The sequence below is a fragment of the Alexandromys fortis genome, unplaced genomic scaffold (genome assembly GCF_014885135.2).
Source record: "Alexandromys fortis isolate MF-2015 unplaced genomic scaffold, M_Fortis_MF-2015_v1.1 scaffold_396, whole genome shotgun sequence".
Taxonomy (NCBI): Eukaryota; Metazoa; Chordata; class Mammalia; order Rodentia; family Cricetidae; genus Alexandromys; species Alexandromys fortis.
In genome coordinates, this window is record NW_026068281.1 from 404,689 (window position 1) to 417,637 (window position 12,949).

At 40.3% G+C, this 12,949-nt stretch overlaps 1 protein-coding gene across 1 annotated transcript in view; it reads right to left on the bottom strand.

Moving 5' to 3' along the window:
- Nucleotides 1–4,066: 4,066 nt before the first annotated feature.
- The window catches only part of LOC126494773 (uncharacterized), a 49,138-nt gene continuing 40,255 nt past the window's right edge, over nt 4,067–12,949 (bottom strand). The window contains 4 exon segments of the mRNA XM_050132185.1: nt 4,067–5,403; nt 5,406–7,139; nt 8,811–8,937; nt 11,498–11,788. Coding sequence (XP_049988142.1) covers nt 5,354–5,403; nt 5,406–7,139; nt 8,811–8,937; nt 11,498–11,788 — 2,202 coding nt within the window. The 3' untranslated portion in view covers nt 4,067–5,353.

Sequence of the window (12,949 nt, forward strand, 5' to 3'; positions counted from 1 at the left end):
ATGGCAATTCTGCCAAAGGCAATCTATAGATTCAATGCAATCCCCCATCAAAATCCCAACAAAATTCTTCACAGACCTTGAGAGAACAAAAATTGACTTTATATGGAAAAACAAAAAACCCAGGATAGCCAAAACAATCTTATACAATAAAAGTACTTCCAGAGGCATTACCATCCCTGACTTCAAACTCTATTACAGAACTATAGTAATGAAAACAGCTTGGTATTGGCATAAAAACAGAGACATCGACCAATGGAATCGAATCAAAGATCCAGATATTAAATGACAAACCTATGAAGACCTGATTTTTGACAAAGGAGCCAAAATTATACAATGGAAGAAAGGAAGCATTTTTAACAAATGTTGCTGGCATAACTGGATGTCAACCTGTAGAAGAATGAAAATAGATCCATCCATATTTATCACCATGCACAAAACTCAAGTCCAAATGGATAAAAGACCTCAATATACATCTGACCACACTGAACCTGATAGAAGAGAAAGTGGGAAGTAGTCTGCAACACATGGGCACAGGGGAGCACTTTCTAATTATTACCCCAGTACCACTGACAATAAGAGCAACAATGAATAAATGGGACCTCCTGAAACTGAGAAGCTTCTGTAATGCAAAGGACACTGTCACTAAGACAAAAAGGCAACTTACTGAATAGGAGAAGATAATCAACAACCCTGCATCAGACAAAGTCCTGATCTCCAAAATATATAAAGAACTCAAGAAACTAGACATTAAAATTCTGAATAACCCAATTAAAAAAATGGGGTACTGAACTGAGCAGAGAATTCTCAACACAAGAAGTTCAAATGGCCAAAAGATACTTAAGGTTATGCTCAACTTCCTTAGTAAACAGGGAAATGCAAATCAAAACAACGTTGAGATACCATCTTACCCCTGTCAAAATGGCCAAAATCAAAAATACCAATGATAAACTATGCTGAAGAGGATGTGGAGTAAGGGGAACACTCACTCACTGCTGGTGGGAATGTAAACTTGTGCAACCACTTTGGAAATCTGTGGCCGTTTCTCAGGAAACTGGGAGTCAACCTACCTCAGGATCCAGCAATTTCACTCTTGGGACTATACCCAAGAGATGGCCAATCATACTATAAAAGCATTTGTTCAACTATGTTCATAGCAGCACTATTTGTAATAGCCAGGACCTGGAAACAACCTTGGTGCCCCTCAATGGAAGAATGGATAAAGAACATATATACATTAGAGTTTTACTCAGCGGTAAAAAAAAAAATAACATCTTGAATTTAGCATGCATATGGATGAAAATAGAAACCCCTATACTGAGTGAGATAACCCAGACCCAAAAAAATGAATATGGTATGTACTTACTCATTAGTGGACTCTAGCCATAAACAAATGACATTGAGCTTATAGTTCATGATCCTAGAGAAGCTAAATAATAGTGAAGTGAACCCAAAGAAAAACATATATAGATCCTCCTGGAAGCAGACAAGATCACCAGGCAAAAGTTGGGAGCATGGGGGTGGAAGTAGGGTAGAGGGAAGGAGAGGGGGGGGAAGAAAGGAGAATGGGAGAATTGGGGAAACCTTGGGGGAGTGGGATGGTTGAGATAGAGGAAGAGTGGATATGGGAGCAGGGAAGAAGATATCTTAATTAATGAAGCCATTTTAGGGTTGGCAGGTGTCCAAAGGGATGTCCCCAGCTAGGTCCTTGGGCAGTAGAGGAGAGGGTGCCTGAATTGGCCTTCTCCCAAAGCCACTCTGATGAATATCTTGAATATCACCATAGAACCTTTGTCCAGCGATGGATAGAGATAGAGACTAAGACCCACATTCCACATTGACTTGAACCCCTTGCCGCCAATCCCTCCACCATACCTGGATCCTTAGCTACTGTCTCCTCCCTCTCTACCTTCCTGATCTCTTTGTTCTGCTGCACAGGGGAGCAGGTCTGGGTCAGTGAGACCTGCACATGAGAAAAAGATTGTTCAGAAATCATCTGGATTTCTAAGAGTACCGTGCTCAGTAGAAAAAGAGAGGGTTCTACAAGTGATTCCCTGATTGAGATGCAGGGTTAGAACAATGCAAATATTTAGAAAGCATTTTCAGCGAGTATAACTTGAATCCCAAACTCAAGCACAGCTCAGTTCAAACTCAGGGGCAGAAATTAAAGTAAATAAATGATTTGGGTGACAATATTATACACAAATGAATTAGTGAATTTATCAAGGACCAAACATGATGGAAGTCTTAGATCTCTCAATGGGCACAAACATGCTGAGTAATTTGCCAAAAAGCCCCGAGGAAGAGCAAGGGAGACTCCAAGCAAACTGTTCTCACCCACAGAAACCAGAATGCTGCAATTCTACAATATCCAGTCTCATTACAAAATATTCACAATATTACAAAATATTCACAAGAATATTTTGGAAACCAGAAGGTTAAAAAAAATCAGGATTAGTCCAGTGCAAATGATCTAAAATTTAACGACGAGGGTAAGATATTCACAACAATATTTCACAGCTGGCTTCCTTGTGGGCAGCACAGAAACTGCTCGCACCCAGGTCCCTTTCCTCCTGGGTCCCAGCCCCGCAGCTCCTCTGACCTGGGAGGTTCCAGGGCCGCCGGGCTGCGGTTCCCGCCACTGCACTGCTGACTTTCCCAGCCCGCCCCCCTCGGCGACTGCCGCTTCGGGGAGTTTTCGCGTACCCTCGACACCCCGCCGCGTCGTCTACACCTAGGTCAGCAACACGCGATTGCCCACGGTGCAGGTTTCGGAGGAATCACAGGGAATCCACACTTACAACTTCTGGCTTTGGCTCCTCAGCTCAACTTACCGAGTCTTAGCAACCGCACTTCCCAGCTTCCTTTACGTTACAATTCTAACCCCTCCGACTTACGCACTTCCTCTACACCTCACCAATGGCCAACAACATCCTCCATCTGCTGTTTCCGGTTGTGTGTCCCCGTCCCATAGAGGATTCATCCCTCCCGCTCCGTCTCAAGCCGCCTTCCACACAGCTCCAGCCGTCAGGCTGCCCTGGACCCGCCCTGCACAGCTTCCCACATGCTTCCATGCTTGCTGCCATCCTAGAGCAAAAGTGATCTAGGAGGACGCTGCATCCCGGTATCACCCCACAGTGAGTTCTGAACCTTTCAGATGAAAAGACAGGCAGACTAGCCTCGACTTGACCACCAGCCTCCCGGGCTACATACTCACACAAATGATAACTGCCTAAATTCAGGTGCCAGAGTCCCATCCCCAACACAGACATGAGAAACCAAAACAAAATACTGTAATTGGGTCGTGGGGATAGACGTTTCACGAAGTTGGATTTTGAAAATAGGTGTGTCAAGAAGTCAGTTGTCAGCCCATTACTAACAGCTCAGGGCTGAGTTCATCCCGCATTGTACAGCTTTCACGACTAGATGGTGGTCTTGTCATTTTACCCACTCGAGAACAAGTTAGTCTTCTGGGAATCAGGCTAAAGGTGCTTTGAGATAAAACTTAAGACTCCCTCTGCCCCGCACACTACCCCACTCACTCCCAGGTGGATGCAGAAAATAAGGTTGTGTTCCCAAGTGTAAAAATGTGAGTCACACCTTACTAGCTATGGCTCTGGAAACACTGAGGAAGAGGCGGAAAGGGAACAGAAGGGGAAGAGGAGGAAGGGCTAAGACATGCCACGTTCTACACTCCATATAGCTGTTGTAATCAGTAATTAATAGTAGCAGTGCTTACCTGCATTGACCTCATATTAGACCACAGTCTAGGAAAGGGAAAGGATCTTTATGTCTCCAACATTGTCCATGAATGGATTGTAGGAGGAGAATCACTGCCTTTCGTTGTAATACTCTGCAGAGCCCTCCAGATTCCAACACAGAGCTCCAAACTCATAGTCTCACAGATGGCCCTGGTTAATCTCAGTGGGTCCCAAGCAAAATGAATAGAGATTAACACAATAGTTTTTTTTTTTTTTTTTTTTACAACTGTGGACCAGGATAATAGAGGTAGGAGGTGAGAGTGGACAGTGTGTGTATGAAGAAGGGGGGGGGGGGGAATAGTTGGTAATACTTTTTTTATTGACCTCATCAGTTCATAATTTCTTTTTGGTTGTATCAATGTTCAGGAAAACTTCCTTAATTATTCCAAGAAGTATTTTAAGTAGCTTTGCTGTGTTTATTTGAAGTTTTGATAGAACCCTGTTGACCTAATCCTGGAGTGAAGAGGGCATTTTATCACTTGTTCCGTCTCCTTTCTACTTGTAGTTCTGCTTACATTATTTACTTTATGTTGTAATTTGGTATGTTGTAAGCACATGGAAACATATATTTCAATTAGAGTTTCCAATTAAGTGGAATATAAGTCTTTAATGTCAGTAGAAATGAGATCCACTTGATTATTCATGAATGTCACTTAGGTGGTGCAGTTACCTTGGGTAATTTACAAGACATGAAAAGAAAAAGTTATGTCTAGTTAGGCGAGGTCATGCCTTAAACCTTAAGCCTTAAACCAAGGACTCAGAAGCAAGGGGAATCTCAGAGTTCTATGCTACCCTTTTCTACACAATGAGTATAGGACAGCTGAGAACACACCGAGAGTCCATGTCTTAAGATAAATGAACTTCTCCTTGACCAACATCGTTTATGCTACCAGAAGCACCATGTATGCTCCCAGAGGAGGGAAGCAACAGTCCTGTCCATCTATGATGCCTATAAACCATATAAAGATCACCATGGCAAGATTCCCCTAAGGTTGAAGCAGTTGCAAGCACAAAATTAGAGTGCTTTGTCACATTTTTTAATGTTACCATACTTTGTCCTCATTATGATATTTTGTTATTATTTAGACAGTGTTATGTAGTACTGGCTGTCTATAAACTCACTATGTAGACTAGGATGGCTTCTGACTCAGAGATCTTCCTGGCTTTGCCTTCTGAGTGCTGGGATTAAAGGTTTGCATCATCACATCACTATTATTATGAATTTTTAGATGTTGAACCCAGTATTTTTATCACAGCTTTTCTGAGGGGCTAGAGAATACAACTTAGTGGTTAGGAGGACTGACTACACTTCCAGAAGACTGGGGTTCAATTCTAGACACATATAACAGGTCACAATTTTCTGGTAATCCAGGCTTAAGGGATCTGATTACCTCCTCTGGACCCTCCAAGCACCAGACATACATGTAGTACACAGAAATACTTACATACAATGCAACCATATAAAAACAAAAAACAACAAAACTTTCCCTGTAGAATTTTACTTTCATATAAGCCCTGTGAAATTTGTTAAGATTTAGACCTTGATTAAAGACATTCACAAGTTTCATATCTTTATGCTTCTATTAGTGTGATTTCTAAGCAGAGAATTCAGATAAGGCTATGTCACATTATTTGCAATGGTATTTTTCTCTCCAGTTTGAATTTTCTACTGTTTTCTAAGTCTCAAAATTTGAATAAAGGACATGTCACATTCTTTGCATTTGTAAGGTCTCTACCAAGTATGAATTTTCTGGTGTATTCTAAGATGTGAGTTACGGGAAAAGGATTTGTCACATTCCATACATTTGTAAGGTTTCTCTCCAGTATGAATTTTCTGATGTTGCCTAAGAGTTGAGCACTCAGTAAAAGATTTGTCACATTCTGTACATCTGTAAGGTCTCTCTCCAGTATGGACTCTCTGATGTGTTCTAAGATGTGAGTCCTGGGTAAAGGATTTGCCACATTCTGTACACTTGTAAGGTTTCTCTCCAGTATGCATTTTCTGATGGCGTTTAAGTGCTGACAACTGATGAAATGATTTTCCACATTCTCTGCATCTGTAAGGTCTCTCTCCAGTATGAATTCTCTGATGTATTCTAAGATATGAGTCCTGGCTAAAGGATTTGCTACATTGCCTACATTTGTAAAGTTTCTCTCCGGTATGAATTTTCTGATGATTTCTGAGATTTGATATTACACTAAAGGATTTGTCACATACCTCACATTTGTAAGGTTTCTCTCCAGTATGAATTTTATGATGTCTTCTAAGAGTTGAGTTCAAGGTAAAGGATTTGTCACAGACCTCACATCTGTAAGGCTTCTCACCAGTATGGATTAGGTGATGCCTTTTAAGATGTGATAAGTCAAGAAAGGACTTACCACATTCTTTGCATTCGTACAATTCCTCTAAAGAATGAGTTTTCTGATGTCTTCTAAATGATGAATAGTGGGTAAAGGAACTGTCGCAATCATTGCATTTGTAAGGCTTCTCTCCAGTGTGGAGTCTGTAATGTCTCCTTAAGTGTGAAAGCCAATGAAAGACCCTGCCACATTCCTGACACCTATAATGTTTCTCAGTGGTATGGATTTTCTGATGTCTCCTAAAGTTAGAATAGTGGGCAAAGGACTTGTCACATTCCTTACATTTGTAAGGCTTCTCTCCTGTATGCATGTTCTGATGGCTTTTAAGTGCTGAGGACTGATGAAATGACTTTCCACATTCTCTGCATTTGTAAGGTTTCTCTCCAGTATGGAGTCTTTGATGAGTTTTCAGACTTGAGCACTGGGTAAAGGATTTGTCACAAATGTTGCACTTGTAGGGTTTCTTTCCAGTATGAATTCTTTGATGCTTTGTAAGAGTTGACTTCACAGTGAAGGATTTGTTACATTCCTGACATTTGTAAGGCTTCTCTCCAGTATGAATTCTCTGATGTACAGTGAGGCTTAAGGCAGTACTGAAGGATTTCCCACATTTCCCACACTGGTGTGGTTTCTCTCCAATGCAGAATTTTTGTTGTAAACCATTGTATGTAGAGCTAAAATGGTCATCATATTCTTCCTGCCTGTTCTCGTTCTTTGCAGTGTAGAGTCTCTGATCTTTATTAATGTTGGAACACAAATTTAAAGATTTCTCACAGTCCTTAGGCTTGCAAGGTTCTTCTCCAGTGTGCATGCTGTCATGTCTATCTGGGTTTGATGAGTCAACAGAGGCATCCATGTGATTACTGCATCTGTAGTTATTAGAATTTTCTGTAGTTTCACTTGTTCTATAATATGCACATGTGGAGGGGTCATGAAGCACTTTGCCAAGGTCATTACACTGAGAAGACTCCTTTTCATTAATCACATGTAGATGGGCAGGATTACATATGCAGCAGTTCTCTGAAAATGAATACAATTCACATTAATAGTGCTTGTTCCAAGATTAAACATTTGATAAATAACTATCTCCCTGTTCTCTCTTAAGATAAGCCAACCAGCAACTATTTAGAATAGTTCCCAGTAGTCAACTGTCTTCATCACTGTTATTTATGGATGTTCACAAACACAGAGTAATAGTCTTCAAGGAAGTTGAAGCAAAGAACTGAGAAATCAGTAATTAGCTTGGGGACAAAGGTAACTGCCCAAGTATATTTAAAATATATGCCACTATTTTAAAATATTTTTTCTCAGAAATTGATGAAGCATAGTTAAATCCAATTCCAGATTCACAGTGTTTACTTACTAATGTACAGCAATGAAAATTTAAGTCAAAATACCCAATTCCTTAGAAAATTAAAGGACTATTGAAAAGCATCACAGATTCTATATTTTCATGCTGAATTTAGATTCTTTAAAAAGTAATAGATGCAAAGCAAGTATTACATCAGAGGCTCTACATCTGCGGTTCTAAACCTGTGGGTCATAATTGTCTGAAAATACATGTTATTTTCCAATGATCTTAGGAACCAAGGCATCACTTAGTAGCAAAGTTACAGTCAAACATTAGCAACAAAAACCCTTTTATGGTTGGGAGTCAACAAAACATGAGGAACTCTACTAAAAGGCTGTACCGTTACCAAGGTTCAGAACCACTCACTGCTCGAGATCGTTTGAAGCAGGGCTATCATGGGAAGTCAGGGCTTATTTTTAGCCACCATTGATATACTTGCGAGGAAGGCAATCACAGAATAATCCTAATTCATGGACTCACATTAGACTTAGAACGTTGTAAGATTATTCCAATCTGATATCAGCAAATAAAATTGCATTTTGTACTAGCATTAAGTAAAAACCATAATCCAGGTGTAATAAGACACATCTTCTAACAATTACAGTATTTAGAATGCATCCCTGGGCAAGGAAACTATATATTCAAGGTTCAATTATCAGGAATCCTTTCAAAAGGAACTGAATATTGCAAAAGCATTCTCACCTCTTTCTTACTCTTTTATTGGAAGCTATCATTGTTGTCATGCTCATTCACTAGCGCACCCTAGTTGTGGCTACTCTTTGCTCTCCACCTGTCAAGACAATCTCATTTGCTGTGGACAGGTGACCACGCCAACCTAGCATATAATAATCTATGTGTTCTGTGAGGCCATCCATGATCCATGCTATAATTTTTAGAAAGAATGAACATGTTTAATACAGTACTATGCTCAGTAAAGAAAGAGAATACATAGTAGAGGAATATAGGAATGATTTTCCAATTGCTATTTCCTGTCAGAATCTTCAGCATATTTAGGGAGAATTTTCAGTTTGAATATCTTGAATTTTTCACACAAATAAAACAATATTAAGAACAATGACAGACATCGAGCTTTAAGATATAACTGGAAATATTATATGCTACTGAGTTTCTGAATGTATTATGGAAATGAAATGAAGGGTGCATCACACCTATAAAATGGAGAAGAGAGAAAAAAAAACACAAGGAAAAAGTTTTTTTCTACTCCCAAGCATTCCCTAATCTCCTATTGTTTTCACGATAGCCTAACAGAGAGTTCATAACCTATACAGTCAGTACATACAAAGCTTGAGTTAGCAAGTCTACAAGCAAAATGTTCTCACCCACAGAGAGCAGGTTGCTGTAATTCTCCAACATCACATCAATGTACAAAGTTCTCTGAGCAGAGTTCAGAAATTCCCACTCCTCTTGGGAGAAGTCCACAGTCACATCCTTGAATGTCAACAGACCCTGAAATACAAAGTACAGTTTGTGTTTCTACCAGACAGAGTGCTCTCCTAGATATAAGGAGATGTGAGGAAATTAGGGGATTAGATGGTAAAGACAGTTACTCAAAGATGATTTCTAATATAGTCATACTCCACAGGATGACACAGTAGTCTCACAAGCAAGATACACGAAACAACACACATTCAAGGACTGGACGCGGTTATCTATCTACTATGTTGCACAGGATCATAGCGGACATGTCTAAGGAGGAAAATTTAGGATGAGGAAATGTGCTTTGAAATGTTGTGCCTACATTTTATGCTAAAATATTGACACTGAATCATCCTGTCTGTTCTTGGGCCTACCATGATTCCACTGTAACATGCTCAGTACATATGTTTAGACTCTAGGTCCAATGCCACACCATTAAAGAGCAAACTGGTACATATGGAAGGCAAAATTTATGGTTAACTCAGTAGTGAAAGAGTTTGTTTTTTTTTCCACAGTAAAAATGAATACAACAAGTAAAGTTTAACTTGAACATATAAAATCAAGTAATATATAGAATTAATTTTATGAAAATATTGGGCCACTACTAAGCAGACAGAAAAATCAGCATCAACCACATTTGATATAATCAAAAATTTTATAAAAATAATAGAAGTTGACTTAGACAAATAACAATTTCAGATGTTTTGAAGATTTCACATGCAAATAGTTACAAAAAATTGATGAAAGTCCAAAAACACATCAAATAATGTTTAAGTTACACATCAGCATGGAAACATAGGATGCTAGCTACGGGGATCATGAGACATGTGATTCAAACCAGTTAGAAAACCTGTTTTGTTTCTTCCCTGTATTTTCTTTGTATCTGATTACTCCTGAATGATTAGCACATAAATAACATTGTTTCCCTAAAGTCATATATAAGCCTCCCTGCTGGAGGCATAGTAAATTCAGGCCTATCCTATTTTGTAGAAACACCTGTACTAGGGAGTCAGTCAGATGACAGATGGCCTTTTCCAGTATGAATATGTCTCCGTCTATCAGTCTCCCGAGTTCCATATAATTTTGATTTTCCTTTATAAGAGCTGCAGTTCTAAAGTCTGTCAACCTAGCTAGCCCCTCCCTGAGTAAGGCTGGGATGAGAACTGCTCAGAGGCTCTTGGGTATGTCCCTCTGGGAAAGATAATGTTCTCAACCTCCACCTCCTCCTGAGAAGTAGTAGACCTGGGGCAGTAAGTTCACAAGGATTCACAGGTCTGTGGGAGAAGCCAGGTTGATGCATGGTTTCAACCCTGTCATACATGCAAACCAGCACCCACGAGAAGGAACCACAAAGTTAAGCCTATGTCCTGCATCTGAACTAGAAACTGGAATGCTCAAATTACAAAATCTCTCATATGGTGAGTTGTTGAGGCTATAATATTCTGAGTGAAAATAGGTACCTCTGCCTTTGAGTTCTTGCATTAAAGAGGGAGACCATTTGGTCCATGGGCATTGTTGGGATTTCAGCTCATCCACAATGAGTTTTCTGATATCAGAAGGCTGGTTTCCCTGGGAAGAATGGGTGGCTATGCCTACATAGCATGAGGACCAAGGCTTAATGCAAAGCCAGCAGTCAGCAGTAGCATTAGAATTAGGTCCACTTAGGAACTTGAAGGTACTGTCAAGAATTTCAAACTATAGTTTTCTGTAGGATATGTCTTTTTTTTTATTTTATATTTATTTATTTATTATGTATACAATATTCTGTCTGTATGTATGTCTGCAGGCCAGAAGAGGGCACCAGACCTCATTCCAGATGGTTGTGAGCCACCATGTGGTTGCCGGGAATTGAACTCAGGACCTTTGGAAGAGCAGCCAGTGCTCTTAACCACTGAGCCATCTCTCCAGCCCTATAGGATATGTCTTAACAGGTAGGTTGGCATAGTGGGAGATGACCAGTCCTCTCTTGGGTGAGGGCACCCAAGGTGGATTATTGGGCTGATAACCTTATTGGTGCCCACTTACAATTTTGGTTGCGTGGGCTGAAACCATTGAACAGTAAACTCTCGGTGTCAGAGTCCAGTCCTAAAACATACACCCAAAGGCCCCATGTTTTCCCTAGCGTCTTTGGTCAACGATAACAGTAAAGATACTTTTTCCTGAAACTAAAGATGTGTACTTGTAGCCAATAGTCTTAATCTTTGGGTTTAACCAAGGGTAAAATGTCTCACAAGCATTAATTGTCACACTGGCTAATATCTCACATTCCCATCCCCCACAGTGCTATCCGCCCTCCACCTCACAAAGGGGTGTTCTATCTGAGGGGCAAGGTAAACTACCATACCTCTTTTTAATTTCTTCACAATAGGCCAAGCGTTGCAACCCTGTGGTGTGTGCATAATCTTATACTAGGTCACAGAGATTTATAGTTAGAGAGTCAGGTGTGGTGGCAATGGCTAAAATCTTTGCATCAGATATTTGGATGAGTCTCCGCTCATAGTAGGTGGGCATATAAGCCCCTAAGTGGCAGACATCAGGAGGAAAAAGACAAGCATTATTATAGGTCTTTTCCCTGTCTTCTTAATTGTACCTTGGTAGGTCCCAGTGGCCTTAGCACCCATTCCTTAGGCACATGTTTAGATTTTGACAGCTTTAGATGATTCTGCTGAATCCAGTGAGACTTGTCAGCTACATAAACAGCAGTCGGTGTGGCCAAGATCACCTCGAACAGTCCAGTACACTTTCCTCCTAGCTGCTGGGCCATATATTTCTCGACCCAAACCCAATCAACAGGTTGTATCTCTGGCTCATCTGGTGGGTGTCTCTCCTGATATGGTAGCTGGTCCTCTTTGACAGTCTCAAAGATGTTGGGCAGGACTGCCTGCAAGAATTTAAGAAGTTCTGGATCAGTGACTCTTTCTAGGTATTCCAATATCTAGCTTTGTAATAATTCAGGGAGGCCTTCCAAACATAATCTCAAAGGGAGTACATGAGGGGTACATCGAGCACTTAAGAGGGAAAAATGGGAGAAGACTTACCCAGATATCACCTGTCTCCACAATCAATTTGGGAAGAATGTCTTTTAAGCTTTCATTAATCCTCTATACGTCTCCTGATCTTTGAGGCCGATAAGTTTCCAACAGACTTAAGTTTGACCTCAGTATGTTGGCATACTGAACATATTTGTGAGCATCAACCTGGATCCAACCTACCTCCTCTGAAATAAAAAGGACCTACAAGGGCTGCTGGCAATATTCCCAGGTGGGTTTGTAGGTAGTAAAGGTTGTACTTATAAGAGAGGTGAGGTCCTTGGGGTCCTCAGAGAAAGAAGGGTTCTGTTGTTTTCAATTACAAAGGTAGGTGGAAGAAAAGGGAACATTACCATAAAAGGTTGTGGGCTTTGGGGTGCTTCCACTTCAGTACCCCATGGCTATGCAGTTGGTGGTGCCTCTTACAAGGGAAGGAGTAAGGGAACCCCAAGGTTAGCAACAGAAACTTGGAGGAATGGTGAGATGGAGGAGCACCAGGCAACAAAAGTTCAGGGTTCTCTTGAGGAAGGGTGGTCAGGGCCCTGGATTTATATGGAGAATAGAATATGAGGTTTGGCACATTCTCAGCCATAAAGGGCGAGTTTCTAATAGATCCACCTAGGTTAGAAAATAAATCTGATCAGGATGACTCTTTAAGCAATAGGCACTGAGTTTATAATCCAGACTCAAATCAAAGGATCCATGTGGAGGTCAATTTATACTAAAACTAGGTCATTTCACTTCACAGAGCATGACCCTTTTAGGCAAAATTAATACACTCAAATGAAAATCAGCCTGAAGATTTCTAGAAAATTAAAGACAGAACTAAAGTTAAGACCCACTTCTTTCACTCCTGGGCACATACCTAGAAAATACCCCACCCCACTATAGAGATATTTAGACTCTGTGGTTAATGCTGCTGTATTTACATTAGCAAAGAATTCTAATCAACCTAATTGTCTATTCCCAATGAATGCACAATGAAAATGATATACATATAAGATGGAATACTA